The sequence below is a fragment of the Alosa sapidissima genome, chromosome 4 (assembly GCF_018492685.1).
Source record: "Alosa sapidissima isolate fAloSap1 chromosome 4, fAloSap1.pri, whole genome shotgun sequence".
NCBI lineage: Eukaryota > Metazoa > Chordata > Actinopteri > Clupeiformes > Clupeidae > Alosa > Alosa sapidissima.
In genome coordinates this window covers 13,093,064-13,111,088 of record NC_055960.1, presented here as the reverse complement: position 1 = coordinate 13,111,088, position 18,025 = coordinate 13,093,064, and the positions used below count along the sequence as shown (strand labels likewise).

At 44.3% G+C, this 18,025-nt stretch overlaps 1 protein-coding gene across 4 annotated transcripts in view; it reads left to right on the top strand.

The window, feature by feature from the left end:
- Positions 1-18,025, top strand: part of unm_sa1614 (un-named sa1614) — a 64,141-nt gene that overhangs the window by 37,980 nt on the left and 8,136 nt on the right. For all 4 annotated transcript variants that reach the window (XM_042089129.1, XM_042089130.1, XM_042089128.1 and 1 more), the window contains 12 exons: positions 68-201; positions 2,436-2,527; positions 4,851-5,037; positions 5,608-5,693; positions 7,337-7,452; positions 9,164-9,231; positions 9,739-9,846; positions 10,235-10,487; positions 12,216-12,422; positions 12,790-12,853; positions 13,409-13,470; positions 17,512-17,747. In XM_042089129.1, the coding sequence (XP_041945063.1) occupies positions 68-201; positions 2,436-2,527; positions 4,851-5,037; positions 5,608-5,693; positions 7,337-7,452; positions 9,164-9,231; positions 9,739-9,846; positions 10,235-10,487; positions 12,216-12,422; positions 12,790-12,853; positions 13,409-13,470; positions 17,512-17,747 (1,613 nt within the window). The remainder of the gene's footprint in view (positions 1-67; positions 202-2,435; positions 2,528-4,850; positions 5,038-5,607; positions 5,694-7,336; positions 7,453-9,163; positions 9,232-9,738; positions 9,847-10,234; positions 10,488-12,215; positions 12,423-12,789; positions 12,854-13,408; positions 13,471-17,511; positions 17,748-18,025) is intronic.

Genomic DNA, 18,025 nt, shown 5'->3' with positions numbered 1-18,025 from the left:
TTGCCTGTGCATCTCTGCATAGCTCCTCTAATGTGTGTGTGTGCGTGTTGGTGTTTTCCGTCTCCAGACCCAGAGTGGATCTCCACTAACCTGGGCATCCTGACGTGCATCGAGTGCTCAGGCATCCACAGGGAGATGGGCGTCCACTACTCGCGCATCCAGTCCCTCTCCCTGGACAAGCTGGGCTCCTCGGAGCTGCTGGTGAGATGCCACACTGCCCAGAGCACACTCTCATTTCCACCCACCCACTCACACACCTACGCAATAAGTAAGGGATAGTGTATAGAGCGCCGGTCATTATCGGGAACGACGCACAGCAGAGGGGTCTTGTTCCGCCCTGAAGGGAGCTATTTCCCCATAATGACCAGCGTTCTGCATTATCCCACTTATTACTTTATTACTTTCCTTGACAGCGGTGTGTTATACTTAGCAACGGTCTGTTATCGAGAAATAGCAGACCAGCGAACGTTGGGAAGGCCCATTCAAGTGAATGGAGCATTCTGCAGCATTATGAAGAGCCGTGTAATAAGGTACAATATGCACATTAAAACTTTCAAGAAAGAAACCCCAGTCTGTGCAACACGAATCTTCAGATGATGAAAAAGAACCTTAGAAGGCCAAAAGATCCTTAATATGAAAGGCAGAAGCAATGGAATTAATTAGACTAGAGATGCTTCAAGTGTCAGGTACTCTTTAAGCAGATGCAACTGTTTCATTGAAACACCAGAGGATTAGGGTGAATTTGTAGCACACACAGACACTCACACAGACACTCACACAGACACTCACACAGACACTCACACAGACACTCACACAGACACTCACACAGACACTCACACACAGTGGCGTCGTTAGACCTGGGCATTCGGGGCTATAGCCCCTGATCCTCTGGGGATAGCCCCGGATCTATGGGCCGTCAACAACAACAACAACAAAAACTCTAATCGTGAATGAAATAAATAGCCCCGTAGAAGAAACTTTTGTGTTTTGTGTCCATTGTGTGTATTAACAGCAGCGCAAGACAATCTGACGTGATCTGGGCAAGTTTAGAATCATTTGTTGCAAAATGTTGCAATTTCAATTCTCCTCTACGCCATTACGCATTGCTGTTTCGTGCTTCTACTAACTAGCCTTAGCGAAATAAGTGTATAAGGACAAATGGATATTAGAAGTTTCTTTAGAGAAAAAAAAGGGCAGAGCAAGGACAAGAAGTGGAAACTCACAGTGTGTCATCATCTCCCGCAACCCAGGAGGACATTTCGATCAGCTCAGTTTCAATATATCGTGATTTACTATTGAATCACATGCGCAGTAAATATGGTAAACCTGACCTCGTTTGAGGGGGCTTCCAAGCAATGCATGTTGGGCTTGATTTTGACAGAATGGAACTTTTTCTTTGGGCAAAAGTTCGTGATAGCCTACACAACTCTAATGCATTGTTTTCAAGGCACCCATAGCCCATTAATTGAAGGGGATGGCGTCCGAAATGTTTATCCCGAGACGAACGCTCACACCTGTGCACTTGACAGAGGTGCATGACGATGTTTATTCTACAGGCTATTTTAATGTCATATTTTGGGTGTTGTATGTGGTGCACTTTGGCAGAAGAGACGTTCTCCTTACACGGTCTTTAAACATCAAAATATTCAGAATGCCGTGACGTGAGTCGTTACGATTGGCCTTCCTTTTCATTCTCAAAGTAGGTTAAAATTGCATGTTCATCAGCACGATTTTCAAAATCTCTCGGGGGAGAAACCCCCGAACCCCCGGACAAAAAGGACTCGAACTTCAGGGCTCTAGCCCCGAATGTTTTAAATAGCTAGCGACGCCCCTGCTCACACACACACACAGACACACAGACACAGACACTGACACACACGGAGGCACAGACAAACACACACACACACACAGAGCTTTAGTGAAGCAGAACGACTGGTAGGGTAGGGTGGGTGATGGGGGGGGGGGGGGGGGGGGGAGAGAGAGAAGGGTGAGTCTCTTCTCTCTTCTCCTCTCTGCTCCGTCTCTCTCAACCTCCTCCACCAGCTGGCTATCAGCGTGAGCGTTAAATGGCAACAGCTGCCCCAGTGGCTCCCCCACCCAGCCAACGCACAGGCACACACACACACACACACACACACACACACACGCTCCAGTGCTCTCTGCTTCTGCCAGTCTCAGGCCTCAGTCCTGTTTCATTGATGCATATCGTTAAAGTCCACTTGAATCAGGGTGACTCAGGAAAACATATTGAGATCCTCTCTCTCTTTCTCTCTCGCTCTCACTCTCTTTCTCTCTCTCTCTCTCTCTCTCTCTCTCTCTCTCTCTCTCTCTCTCGCTCTCACTCTGACTCTCTCTCTCTCTCACACACACACACACACGCACACTTACTGACTCAGCTTCCTAGCTCATGTGGAAATGCTTGTCTGCTCTTGCAGTTGGCAAAGAACGTTGGGAACTCGGGCTTTAACGAGATCGTGGAGGCCAATCTGCTGAGCCCCTCACTGAAGCCCAGAGCCGAGAGTGACATGTGAGTGATGAGCGCCTGTCAAATTCCCCTTAACAGCCGAAGTCTGTCTGTTTGCCTGCCTCTCCCTCTCCCTCTCTCTCTCTCTTCCTCCCTCTCATGTTCTATCTCTCTGTCTGTCCTTCCTCATTTCTCTTTCCCTCTCTCCATCTCTCATTATGTTTCTCTATACTTTTTATATATACTCTTTTCTCTATACTTCTGTTTCTCCCCCTTTCTGTCTTACCACCTCTTTTACTTTCTCACTTCCTCCATCCCTCTCTTTCTCCTAGTCTCTCTCTCTCTCTCTCTCTCTCTCTCTCTCTCTCTCTCTCCCATTTTCTGTCTCTCTCTCAGATCTCTGCTCCTCCATCACAGTCTCTGTGCCACTCGTCTGAGGGGCCATTTGGCTGATAACATCATGAGTCATTTACCAGGTGCTGAAATCCGCAGCACGGTCTAGTGCCAAACGGATTCCGATGGCACAAGCGCTGTTTTTCACACCACCATCACTGCTTGATTTCCAACTCAATCTCATCCAAATCAGTGCACAAATTGCAGCATTTGTGATTGCTAGGTTATTGCTCATCTGCCTATCTCTGATTCTGGCTGTGCAGTCTGCTTCTGATACTGCTATTTCACTTTTCATAATGATATACTTAACCAAATCCTGCTATATTCCTATCTGTTGTGGCCTTGGTCCTGGGAATCTCCAGCTTATTTCAGATGTGTTTCCATTCAGGTGTATATTGAGCCGGTAAACTAGAATGAGATAAAGCAGACATCGTTGGCCTCAAAGTTTTGATATGTCAAAATGAATGTGTGGGAAACCTGTGTGGTTTTGGGCAGTGTTACAATGACCTCCAGCTGACTTCCCCCTTGGCATGAACCATGATGGAGGGGCGACAGTGATGAAAGGCAGCATGCAAGAGGAGTCTCTCTTTGTTTCTCTCTCCCTCTTACTTTCTCTCTCTTTCTCTCTTTTTCTTTCTTTCTTTCTATCTATCTATCTATCTATCTATCTATCTATCAATTCACACACTTCCTCCCACTCTGTTTCACACACAGCCTTGTGAACTATGGTCTCTCTCTCTCTCTCTCTCTCTCTCTCTCTCTCTCTCTCTCTCTCGACGGTCATACTAAAATGTGCAGTGATGTCTTCATTTTTTCTAGAGCTGTAACTGAGAATAAATATATGTATGTATTATATGCACAGATAAAAACATATAAAAGCATATGTTTTTGAGAGAGAGACAGACAGAGACAGAGAGAGAGAGAGAAGCTACGTAGAACACAAGAAGAGATATCCGCACACTGTGTCTAAAGCTCCCAGTTTAATGGTGGATGGCGATACACAACTTTTCGACCACTCAGGTCTTCGTCAGGTGTCACACCTCTACACTTCAGAGAGAGAGAGAGAAGCTGCCTTGTCTCTTCTCTCAGTGAAAGTCATATCTCATAGTTACTATTCTCTCCCAGTAGACTCCTCACCAGGGGAAAATCATGGCTATGTCTGCCCGTGCGTGTGTATGTGTGTGCACGTGTTTGTGTATGTGTGTGTGTCTGTGTGTGTGTGTGCGTATGTGTGTTCTTATTTGTGTGTCTGTGTGTGCGTATGTGTGTGTATGTGTGAGTGGGTGCATGTGTGTGTGTGTGGGTGTGTGTGAGTGTTTGCGTGTGTGTCTCTCTCTCTCTGTGTGTGTGTGTGTGTGTACATGGGTGTGTGCTGTGAAAGATGAGGTTTCTGCTGATAAAAAGAGAACATTAAGTTCCATATAGAGAAAGATGCCAGTTACAAGGACTATGTTTATACCACATGCCGCTTCTAGCCGCTTCCTTTTTCCAGTTTATGTAACATAAGCAAAAACGAGACAAATTCTTCTTTTTTTGCCAGACTGAGGAACAAGTTTAGTTTCAGTTCATTGTGCATGTATGATTCAAGGGTCCTTTTCTAAAAGATGCATATATTGTATTGTTACAGAGTTAGGTATACACTTGGCTGCAAGGACCCTGCAGATTTGTTTGTCAGTTGCACTTTCTAAATGAAATGTAATTGTTTTGATTCAGCTGACAGTAAGCAAATTAACCAATGTCCCAGAGGGTGTATGAGAGAGAAAGAGAGAGAGAGAAATTAGTAGGGGCTACATTTACTTTACTTTTAATTTTGTCTATTTACCTTGTCTTAATCCTGCTCCAGTGTTTAAGAGTTAATTGCTCTAATCACAACCTTAAGGAGCCATACCCATTAGCTGCATGCTTAATGAACCCTCTGAGGTCTTTAGAGTAAAGCTGTCTGCTGCTCAGCTCTCAGTGACCTGTGTGTGTGTGTGTGCGTGTGCGTGTGCAGGTCTGTGCGTAAGGACTATATCCTGTGTAAGTACATGGAGCTGCAGTTTGCCCAGCGCAGCGGCAGCTCCCCGGGAACGTTGCGCCGCTACCTCCAGGATGCGGTCAGGAGCCGGGACATCTTCAGCCTGCTGCAGCTCTACGCCGAGAGACTGGACCTCAGCCTGCCACTGCCCAGCCCACTGCAGGTGCGACAGACAGGTTTTTGTACATGTATGGGCATTACATATAGTGTATAATCAATGTAATACCCATACATGTACCCCCCCCCCCCCCCCCCCCCCGACCCCGCCGTTTTCAATCAACCCCCATTTTCAGTTGTGTCAAGCTGATCACATGTGAAAGGAACAGAATATAAAGGAATCACAGTGAATCATACACATGATTGCCCACCCTTAGCTGGGAGAGTGCACTTAAAGCTGTGATGCAAAAGCCTTCATTGCAGACACAGATGGGATATGATGGCCATCAGCAATCAACAAGAGCCGTGGCATCTTACATCTAAGAGGGGAAAAAATCTAATTGAAAAAGACTAGATTTTATTTAGCATAAATCCTAAGTCTAGAAAAGCGCTATATACAAATGCAAGTTGTTGTTGTTGTTGTTGTTGTTGTTGTTGTTGTTGTATAATCAAAACCCAATACTGTGCAGTGAATAGCAACCATCCTACTAGATGCTTAGTAGAGCTAAGTGCATGTTGTGCAAATGGTCATCATGTTAAATGATTAAACTCAAACTTGTTTGTGTTTTCGGAGCAGGAGAAAGGGGAGACTGCTCTGCACCAGGCTGTGCTGCTGTCTGACCGCACCTCTCTACACATGGTGGACTTCCTGGTGCACAACAGGTGGGAATGAGAGGGACGATTAAGCTGGGTGGACACACCATTTCAGACACGTAGTTACTGGGAAATTCACTGAAAGAGTGACTTTTTTTTTACTATTTTATGACAAATTCAAAGTAAAAGAATGGGTTTTTTAAAATATTTTTTTCACTTGCTTAGATTTTTTTGTCTAAAGACCATGTATTAGCTGAAGGAATTAAATAATTACATTTAAAAGTTTTATGAAAAGTGCACAATAACTTGCACAAAGACTTTTTGGAATACCCATTTTGTAATTTTCTTTAAAGTAAGTTTTGTGTAAAGAGCACCGTTCAAACACACACATCCAGCTGAATGTAGCTGATTGAAAAATGCCATAATTCCGCAAAGTGCAGTACATTTTCAGTTGTTAACCTTGCAAGACATGAGTCATTGAATAGACACATATAGCAACCTCCAGAGTATACTGTTAGCTTGGGCTTCTCATCAGTTGCTTATCAGATGATCTCATTTAGAGGGGGAGGTAATGGACTGATTTCAAAATAAATAAATAGATGCATATCTCTGCTGAGTTGGACTGATGAGATCGTGGGAGGATGTGTCTTTTTAAATAAATGTCACCCCACATGCACTCAGGAAAAGATTGAGCTACTGGGTAATACACTCTCACCTCTATAAAGATATAAAGTTGCATACGCACGTATTACATGATCAGATTGAGCACAAAAGAAGTTAGTTATTCCAGGTGGACACAACTGAAACTGTGTTGACTCATATATTTTGGACTGTGGGCACTTACTGCTGCCTCCTGCAGCTGTGGGTGCAGGACAATTTGGTGCTTTGCCGTTCATGTACTTCTGTGCTAAGAGGCAAAGAGCTATGCGGGTGTAGCAAGATGCCATCTTGTTTGTGGATTAATTTGTTGGTCTGCTGGTTGATCTTCTGTAGAGGCCAGTTTGCCTCACAGCTGTGTGTGTGTGTGTGTGAGTGTGTGAACCTCAGAGACTGAGAAACACTGGAATGTGTGAGAGAGGAAACGTGGGGGGATCTGTGGTAATTTTGCCGGAACGTTCCCACCAGCTGTAGATTCTCAGCCCCTCTGACCCTTGGTCCGATCCACTGGCGTCTCAAGGGCGCATCAGCGACTCTTAAAGACTTCCGGAAATCCTATATGATGTTGATGTTTTGTGTGAGATTGGAGAGGGATATGCTAGGAGTTAGTGAGCAGAGACAGCAGCAGAGGAGAGGTGGATGGAGAAAGGGAGTATACATTGACATTTACACATTCTGGAGACTGTAGTACAGTATGTAAAAGTTACAAATAGTACAAGTTACAAAATGTATCTATAGGGGTGGATTGCCCTAATCTGGGTTAGTTTCCCATAGTTTCACTGACATTCATTGGTTTGGGGAATAGCCACACATTAGATTAGCATACATTAAATTCATCACATTCATCATTGGACATCAGCTAAAGAAACAGGCATTAGTGACTCTGAAGCCCTTCTAGAAGACTACATCTTCATTTAGTCAATTGTTTAGCTCTTTGCATTGCCATGTTGTAAAATAAAGAAAAGTCATGATGATGTAGCTTAACACACAGTCTCCAGTCTATATAATAGGAGTTCTCCCACCTGACTGTCATCTCCTCTTGTCTTGTCCCTCAGCAACAACCTGGATGTCCAGACGATCCGCGGCAACACTGCCCTGCACTACTGCTGTTTGCACAACAAGACCGAGTGCCTTAAGCTGCTGCTAAGAGCCAAGGCTAACACACATATCAGTGAGCAAGCTTTCTCTCCTCCCTCGTTTCACCCGCTTTTCACTTTTGATTATTCTTCCATTTCTATTCTGCCTCCCTCTCTCTCTTGCTCTCTCTTGCTCTCTCTCTCTCTCTCTGTTTGTCTCATTCTTTCTTTCTTTCCTATCTTCTCCTTTATCCTTTTTCTGTTTTCTCTGAGTCACGTTTACCTTAACAGTTCTCTTAGCACAGTCTGTAAATATCTATTCAACGTTAATGAGCACCTCATGTCAAAATCTGAGACTCCTCTTATTTCTCTTCTTTAGCTTATTGTTGTTATGAAGCTACTTATTCATCATAAGAAATACACTACCATGGTGACAAGCTCAGTCTGGAAACGTCTTGTCTGGTTTGTGTAACTGCCAAGTGTGTTGACTCCAGGCTTATTTATTTGATGGTAAGGTGATGGTAGTTAGTCAGCGGCTACTGTACTTATACCAGTGGTTCTCAAACCCACAGCCAAAGGGGTCCGCAAAATAATTTGCTTTAAATGATAAGGTTTATCTTATAATTTTAAAAATTCATATCTACAGATGACCCTTTTCACCAATAAAACAAGTAAATTGTGTCTTTGGTCCCACCCAACATTTAACTTAAATCAGTTAACATAGAACCATTAGCCTACTACTGCTGCTTTGATGGTTTATTTGTCATCTAGATATCTGATGAACGTGAAGAAATGTTTCAGTCAGACCATGTTGTAAAGTGATGCAAAAACTAAAGTTGACGAAAGAGATGAAGTCGCACACTTGCCAGAAAAGACAGGATAGTGAACCTGGCCACAACAATTTTAGAGAATACATTTTCACGATTATGAGGGGGTCCTTGGAATATTTTCTACCCCACAGGGGTCCTTGGACCCAAACAATTTGAGAACCCCTGACTTATACAATATATGTGCCTGCCTCCACCCCTCCGCAACTCTTCCATTGCCACGTTTCCATCAGCAGAACTGAGCCTGTAGATTTTCCAATGAACCAATCAGCATGTTAAGGCGAATTTTGTGTAGTTGATGACGGAAGAGATAACTGCATGTGAAAACTTACATAACTTACAACTATGGGTTTGCTTGGAAAGGAATCATCCAGATAAAAAAAAAGATGTCTCATCTCTTCAGGCTACTGAGTGCATCAAGTCATTATGCGCCAAGCTGATCCAATCTGCTCCAATGTAATTCTGGCCAGTGTCCATAAATAACAAGCCCAACCCCAAGGATCCCTTATTGAGGGTTTCCAGACCACAGTAGAGACAGCGGAAATTTGTGGCATGGCAGAGCCAGGGCCAGGGTGGTGTCCCATCGGGTAATGAAGTAATTTGTTTAAAATAATGGGCAAGTTCATCAGTAATGTGTCTCGGCATGATGATAAATTGTTGCGAGGAGCACTTAAGTAATTGAAGGAACTGTGAGGTCACAGGCATAAGTCATGAAAGAGAAGACGTTCTGCTGACTGAAGTTAAGAGGCCATGTATGCGTAGCCTCAGGTTTTCTATTAAGCAAAAACCGCAGATGACATGGTGGACAGAACAGACACTAAAGTTTTTAAGGACTGACCATAATGAATGTGGAATTTATGACCAATGGTTAAGTGGACCTTAATCATTTCTCTTTGTGTGTGTATGTGTGTATGTGTGCTTGTGTGCGTGCGCGTATGTGTGTATGATATTCATATTGAATCGTGGTTTGTGTTTGTAGAGAATGAGGCAGGAGAGACTGGACTGGACTTTGCACACAAACTCAAACACTTTGACTGTGAGGATCTGGTAAGTGAAGCCTGAAGCAATCCAACATTGTGCCATATACAGTAGATACCTCTAAATAAGATAAGACTTAATATAATAATATTATAATAATATAATAATAATATAAGATAATACTTGCTACTCCACCCATTAAGCCATAACCAAAGCTCTTCATTGACTCTTCATAGTTACTGATATTTTGTATGCCGACTCAAGGACTCATCTCCTTGCGTTAAGGTGTACACTCTGTATTTATCACAATGATGGCTGTTAACAGCTTGTGTGTTATTAATGTAACTGCTGTGGGGATGTAGAGGTTTTCCCTTAAGTGTATGGATCAATACTGCCTCACAGCTAATGCGTCATCTTTAGTGGTTAGAGAAAACAGGCTGTAGAAAAGTCTCCAAGGTTGCCATTTAGCAAATGTTCCTTTCTTGTTTCCCCTTATCTTTTTTCTTTTTTTTTCTCTCTGATTTCTCTCTCCGTCTCTCTCTCTCTCTCTCTCTCTCTCTCTGCTTTCTACTACAGATAAAGCAGGCCCAAAATAACCAGTTTAACATGCATGTTCATGTGGAGTATGAATGGCGCCTGCGGCAGGATGACCTGTATGAGAGTGATGACGAGTTGGAGGATAAGGTGGGCATCAGCGCACACGTGCGAAATCACTGACCAGCTTGTGCCCCCTAGTGGAAAGCCATGTGCAGCACAGGCCAAGAGAAACAGCTGTTGATTATTTGTTGAAAGCTAAGTGTCTCTGCTGGGTTTGTGTTTGGGAGTACACAATGAATATTTTGAAATGATTCTTCTTCAGTTGTCACCTGTCCGAAAGGTCTTATATGCCTTTTATATTTATGCATAAGTGAAGCATATGATGCCTAAAAATGCTGTGTAAATCAGGGTTGTGTTGTCATGTCTATTCTTGAGCCAGAAGGATCTCTCCTGTAGTCATGGGACCTGTGTGTACCTGGAAAGTTTGTAAATCCCTCTACGTAACGTAACATAACTCTAACTCTGTCCCGCCCAGGTGGGCCCGGTGAAGAAGGAACGTTCCGGAGGCCGTCCCTTCAGTCTGTACCAGAGCAGCACGATGAGTCAGGACCGAGGAGGAGTTGGAGGAGGGGGCGGGGGACTCTTCAGCGTGGGCCGCAGACTGGCTTTGGGCCGAGACCACCGCAGGGAGGTGTTCGCAAGCCCCAGCTCTCAGACCCGCAGCCTGGACAGCCCCCCGCCGCCTCCGCCCTCGTCGCCCGCACCCCCCCTGCCACCCAGGGTCAGAGGTGAGAGCTGCAGCTGACCAGCCTGTGTCTGGGTTCACCGTTCAGACAGTCATACCCATGATTGCCACCAGGTGTCAGCAACAACGTTCATCTGTGTGCAGCATACCAAAATGTATTTTGTCAATTTGTGGTTCTCATTACTGACTCATGGTTAGAGAGTAAATGCAATCATTTGTGAACATAAGTGAACAACAAACACACAAAGCAAGCTGAGGCTGAGCTGCGACATTCTAATTGTAATTAGACAGCTTTGACGTCTGTAGTTGTATTGCTCTTGGGTAATCACAGCATGACTAACAGTTACTTTCCAACTGTCATCTCGGCCTTTCCCGGTTATCTCTTTTTTCCTCCTCTGCTTTACACAATACAGCTTCCTTTTAGTAGAAACCGGATGTAAAATGATGTTTCTATGCAAAACCGATATTGTTAATGTCTAGCCAGACTCTTAGCCCTTGTTTCCACTGCGCATGTGCTCTATGGTATGCACCTCGCCTCAGTGTTCTCTCCACTCAGTGTTCTCTCCACTCAGTGTTCTCTCCACTCAGTGTTCTCTCCACTCAGTGTTCTCTCCACTCATCGGCCGTACAAAGCCATACATTGCCATCATTCCATGAGATCCTACCTGGTCGCATCCCTTCCAGCAGTATTTACACTTCAGTGTGTAGATTAGATTAGATTAGATTCAACTTTATTGCCATTGTATCAAGTACAGAGACAACAAAATGCAATTTGTGTCTAACCAGAACTGCAAAAAAGCAGACAAAGTGCAATGTGATATACAAAGTAGGGGGTGCATAGACGGGACACAAGATATAGTGCAGTGTAGATAGTAGTATGCAGTTGTTTTCTGAAGGTGGTTTAAAGTAGTATAAATTAAATATATGTATGTGCAGTGTATTAGCAGTAACCTTATAAGAGCAGAATAAATATGGCTATGTAATAATAAAGATGGCTATGTAAAGCTGATGATACAAAAAGCAACTTTTTGAGTGATGTTGCTGGGCAGTGTTCCCAAATATTGTTTTTTCTGGCACGGTATTGGGCCACTTTTTTCTGGAGAACTTTAATCATTATTAAATTGTCATGACCAGCCAATCACAACACTGTGTATCCTGGTGAACACACTGTTTATGTGGTTGCTCCGCAAGATTACTCAAAATGTTGCCGCAGGTGTCAACACCCTAACACCTTGTCCTAACAGGATCAGAGCGGGCGACTGTCAATGTTATCAGTCTACACTGAATCCGTTAAATATGCCCTTCTATTGCGTCATATTTCTCATTCAAAATAGCAGAGCAAAGCGAGCGACAGAAAGAAAATAGAAGCCGTGCGTCCGACAAAAATTCTCTCAAGTTCTCTGCTGGCGTCGCTTGCAGTCAGGACACTCCAATTAAAAACAACGCTAATGATCGCTCGCATTGCGTCCGGTTAGGACATGGTGTAAGATTCCGTAGTTTTGATTTGTTTGGAACGCACCATTACAATCACACCAGCGCTCTTTTATCCACAGTAGATCCAAAGCTAGCTGGATGTCATGCTTATTTTAGCTGACTTCTGGGCACCGCACACTGAGCATATAGGTGTTTATTTTTACCTCGCATCAAAACAGTAATTTCTCTACATACTGTTACTATTTCTTGATCATTTTTGAACGTTTTAAACAAACAAAAATTCTACATACAGCACCTTGTAATATCTCTCTCTCTCTCATGTTTGTGTCTTTCTCAGTGCCCAACGTGCCACCGCCTCCACCCCCCCACAGTCCCCCTGAGGGCTGGACGGATGTCATCAGCAGCATGGGAGGTGGTGGAGGCGTGGGGAGCAGTAAGAAGCGGACGCCACCCCCTCCCCTCATCATCCGGCACAAGCGCACCTACTCGGAGCCCACGCCCCAGCTGCCCCATAGTCCCCATGCCTCCAGGCACGCGCACGCCGGTGGGTGGCCATGACACACACACACACACACACACACACATATATACACACATATACACACACACACACACACACACACACACACACACACACACACACACACACACACACACACATATACATACACACACACACACACATACACACACACACACACACAGATGCCTATGTGTGTGACACACACAGATGCCTATGCAGTAATCTATTTTGCTGTTCTCTTTACAAATGCTGACAAACACATGCTTTACTCTTCTCTTGGCTGTTTGACTGCAGCGCTGTTTCCTGACGAGTTTAGTGTTTGACTGCAGTGCTGTTTCCTTTCCCAGCCCCCTGTATTCTAACTACAGCTTGTGTTGCTCTTATGTAGATTACGGTGTGCCTGTGAGTTCACGAGTCTTCAGCGGGCCAGATTCATCTTTCCAAAAGTGTGGGTGAGTATGCACACGCGCACACACACACACACATACACACACACACACACACACACACACATTTAAATTCTTTATTTGGATTAGAAGATAAGCATATATCATGGCATAATCCAAATTTGACAGAAAGGTGTACAGCAGCAGCTAATACACACACACACACACACACACACAGTGTCCTCATCAGCTGGAAACACCATGTCAACACGGAGCTCTAGTGATGGACACATGAACTGCTGGTCTTCCCGGCCAGCCGTCGTGTCAGGAAATTGGAAACAGCCTCATCCTTGTCTGAACCTCTAATGTTGTCACTGAGGATTAATGGGAGTACGGAGATTCAGCCGCGCAGACAGAGATGAACCGTCCCAGCTCTTCGTTCCTCGACCCTAATCGAATAGCGTTTTGTCTTCCGTTTCTGTCAAGAGGCCAAGAGTGCGCTGGTTCTTAATGGCGTATCTGCATAGCCTCTGCTGTTCATTGAGATGATTTACTGAGCGCCCGTATTGCTCCAGTGAGTTGCTGTCTTGCTGACGTATTGCTTTTTTTTCTCCTTTGTAGCCCCGGTTCTCCTAAATACACTGTGACGGCCCTCAACTCTCTTTCGGAGCTGCCCGAGCGAGGTACGGCCCCCACTCCACCCCACCCTCCATCTAATATTGAAGATTCCAGGGGTCCCTCTTGTGAATCCTGATCTTTAGTTAACTTCCAAAACTGTTCAATTGGATTGAAGTCAGGGCCTTGATTTCCTTTCTCTGAAACCAATTGAGAGTTTCCTTTGCTGAATGGTTTGGATCATTGTCCTGCTGGAAGGTCTAGCCATGTCTCATCCTCATCATCCTGGTGGATGTAAAGATTCTCCCGGAACAAAATGACTCCATTCATCATTCCTTCAATTGTATGAAGTCTACTATCTTTTATTACTTTTTTTATTGATTTTATTGATCATCTCAGTGTTGGGTATGATGTGAATGTCAACAATCAGACCTGAGGTTAAAAGAGTAAAAGAGGATGTGCACTTGTGTGCTTTTCCTTGATGCCTAGTTGGGCAGTGCCCGTACAAGGTACGGCCCTTCACCACCCCACTGTGCACCTATCTGTCTACCTTTCTTCTTTTTTTTATTCCTATAATGATTCTTCAGCCTCATCAGATCATCCAAGTGTTGGGTGTGAATGTCAACAATCAGACCAGAAGTATTTGTCTATAGTTGTTCCACGCCTGCCTCCCATAAAATGTGAGGTATGAAATGGGTGGGTGTGTTTGTGTATGTCCTTCATATAACATGGCAATGAGTTCAATCACTGGCTGTCAGCACAGCTGTTAATGTAACCAGATTCTCTACAGAATGTTCTGGAGAGCTATATATCCTTGTGTGTGTGTGTGTGTGTGTGTGTGTGTGTGTGTGTGTGTGTGTGTGATGGAGAGAATGATAAATTAAAGTTGTGTGTCAAAAGTCCAAAAATATTCCAAAAAGGATGTTTACTTTGTGTGCTTTTCCTGATAACCAGTTATGTATTTTCCACCTCAAACTGAGGTAGCACTTAAGCTTGAGAAAACAAAGATCTGGAATTTGTTACCCTAACAGCCTTAATCTTGTTCCATGACATTTTGCAACTTCCACAGCCAGGCTGCACCAGGCTGTTTTTGTTGCCATTTTTGGAACCTGGGCTGTCTACAGAGACCGTGTTTATTACTGTGTATTCAGGTGACCGGCAGCTAGCAGATTGTGAGTTTGCTCTATGTGACAAAGAATGTTTTAGCTTAGAAACCACGTAACATCACTTAGAGCACCTTTAAGTCATCTTTTCTTTTTGTAATCAGTATGACATGGTGTCTCTACCCGTCTCTGTCAGGGGCAGCCGTGGCCCACTGGTTAGCACTCAGGACTTGTAACCGGAGGGTTGCCGGTTCGAGCCCCGACCAGTGGGCTGCGGCTGAAGTGCCCTTGAGCAAGGCACCTAACCCCTCACTGCTCCCCGAGGGCCGCTGTTGTTGCAGGCAGCTCACTGCGCCGGGATTAGTGTGTGCTTCACCTGTGTGCTGAGTGTGTTTCACTAATTCACTGATTGGGTTAAATGCAGAGACCAAATTTCCCTCACGGGATCAAAAAAGTGTATATATACTTATACTTATAAGCGTTTTTTCCTCTTCTCTGCTAGGGTTTGTGTCTTTCTGTGTGTGTGTGTGTGTGTGTGTGTGTGTGTGTGTGTGTGTGTGTTTGTGTGTTAAACCAAGCTTGAATCCAGGTCAAGTGTACCCCATCATCAAGAGCGTCCCATTCAGTGATTCCACATGCCGAGTATTTCCATACAGAGACGGGGCAGAGCGGCATGTCCTGAGTGAACACAGATGTGGACGCCACAGGTGGACGGAGGATGTCAGGGTTTGGTTAGCGCCCCGTGGATACTGGCTAACAGGCCTTTTTTTGTGGGTAGTGGTTTCCAAAGGCACTTCATCAGTCACTGATCAACAGACAGACATTCCTCTCCTCTTATCCATGATGAATCATGTGGGGAAAGCTCATTCTGTGGGAGTTTTCCATCTGTGTGATCACACAGCAGGACGACTGAAAGCAGCGCCAGTATGTGTGTCTCAGTTACTGGATGAAGTCTGCAATTGCGACATTAGAGAGATGAGCACCTCAATTCACTTGAGCCCCCTTCGGACATACAGTACACTGGAATATGGACATAATCTAGATGTCTGTATGCGAATACAATTGGCGGCGTTATTTGACTTAGACAACCCCCGGCCGTACCCTATCTGCCCCTAATACTCAGTCCGAATGTCACGCGGGTGAGCATATGTACAAAAGGGTAAGACGCATGAGGGTTATGTTTGAACACTCGAGTTTGCGTGAGTTCCGGGCCCAGTTACCAGAACGTTGTCTGGAAGTCATGTCTGAAAGCGACTTTGTTGTGTCAATATTGATCTATGGATTTATTGACATACAGCGGGGAAAATAAGTATTGAACACGTCAACATTTTTTTCAGTAAGTATACTTCCAATGAGGCTATTTGCATGAAATTTTCACCGGACATTAGTATTAACTCAGATAATCCACCCATATGAAAATTAAAGTCCATAGGTAGAGTTATGTGTAATAAAATGAATGACACAGGAAAAAAGTATTGAACACGCCTGCTGAAATTTTCTTAAATACTTTGTAGAAAAGCCTTTATTTGCAATGACAGCTTCAAGGCATTTCCTGTATGATGAAACTAATCAGTCACAGTATTCTGGTGTGAGTTTGGCCCATTCTTTTAAATAGATAGTCCTTTAATATTGAAGATTCCAAAGGTCCCTCTTGTGAATCCTGATCTTTAGTTAACTTCCAAAACTGTTCAATTGGATTGAAGTCAGGGCCTTGATTTCCTTTCTCTGAAACCAATTGAGAGTTTCCTTTGCTGAATGGTTTGGATCATTGTCCTGCTGGAAGGTCTAGCCATGTCTCATCCTCATCATCCTGGTGGATGTAAAGATTCTCCCAGAACAAAATGACTCCATTCATCATTCCTTCAATTGTATGATTTCTACTATCATGAGCTGAAAAACAGCCCACACCATGATGCCACCACCTCCAAACCTCACTGTTGGTAGGGTATTTTTAGGGTGATGCACAGTGCCATTTCTCCTCCAAATATGGTGTGTAGTATGACATCAGAAAAGTTACATTTTGCTCTTGCCTGACCAGGATACATTCTCTCAGTATTTCATAGGATTGTACAAATGTTGTGTAGCAAACTTTCAACAAGTTTTGACATGTTTTTTCTTCAGCAATAGAGTCATGCGGGATGAGCGTGCATAGAGGCCATGGCGGTTGTGTGCATTACCTATGATTTTCTCTGTAACAATTGTACCTGCGGCCTCTAAGTCTTTCGGGAGCTTTGTCCGAGTGGTCCTTGGCTCTTGGGCTACTCTTCTGACTTCCTGGTCAGAAATCTTGCAAGGAGATCCTGTGCATGGGCAGTTGATGACGCAGTGATGTTCCTTCCACTTGCAGATAATGGCTACAGTACTGCTCGCTGGATGATTCTGAAGTTTTGAAGTACATCTGTAACCAGTCCCGTTGATATGTTTTGCAACAATAAGGTTGCAAAGGTGTTGGGAGAGCTTTTTGCTTTTACCCATCATGAAATGTTTCTTGTGTGACACCTTGGTAACAAAAAACCTTTTTATAGCCTACCAGTATGTACTAACCCAGCTAATATAAATGTGCACAGATAGGAGGGATAATTTCTCTAACTACTTATAGATTCCAGTTTGTTCCTTGCCATTCCTTACCTTTGTGTACTGCTTTTTCTTAGTGTGTTCAATACTTTTTCCCTGTGCCATTCCACTTTTTTACTCATAACTCTACGTTTAGACATTAATGTTTGGATTTTTATATATGTGTGGATTACCTAAGTTAATACTAATGTCCGGTGAAAATTTCATGCGAATAACCTCACTAGAAGTATACTTACTGAAAAAAATGTTGACGTGTTCAATACTTATTTTCTCCACTGTAGATGCCCTGTACAGTACAAACATATTTTCCTCATGTAACCAACCACAATACCCAGACCTAGTGCTGTGGTCTGGATAAAGAATACTAGAGCTCACCCTGTTTGACTGTGTGTGTGTGTTTGTGTCTGTGTGTTTTGTGTTCGCCTGCTGCAGGCTATCGACCGGACGGCGACAGCGGTGGTGTCTCCTCGTCCCACCTACTCTACCAGACCCCACCTCACCAGTCGGGCAGCGGCAGCAGCAGTGGTGGTGGGGGAGGCCTGGGCCACGGCCCGCCCCTCTCCCCCACCACCCCCCGCTCCTTCAGCCTGGAGTCCAACGGCTCCTCCTCATCCTCGTCCTCATGTCACCACGGCAACATGCCACATCCGTTGCCGCGGAGAGCTTTGGTGCGTGACCCTGTTTCATATCACTTACACACACACACACACACACACACACACACACGCCCCCTTGTCTCACTTCCTCATTGCTTGGTAAATGACTGTGCTGTGTCCTCTAATCTCACATGGTAACACAGACTTGACACATACCTTTAAAAACGTCAATAATTACGAAAGATATTCCAGTGCGAAAAGTTTATCACTGCTATTGAATGGGCTGGTGAAATCTCCACTCTACACCTCACTCCTTTGCTCAAATTCCTTTGCTTTTGTTAAAACAGTGT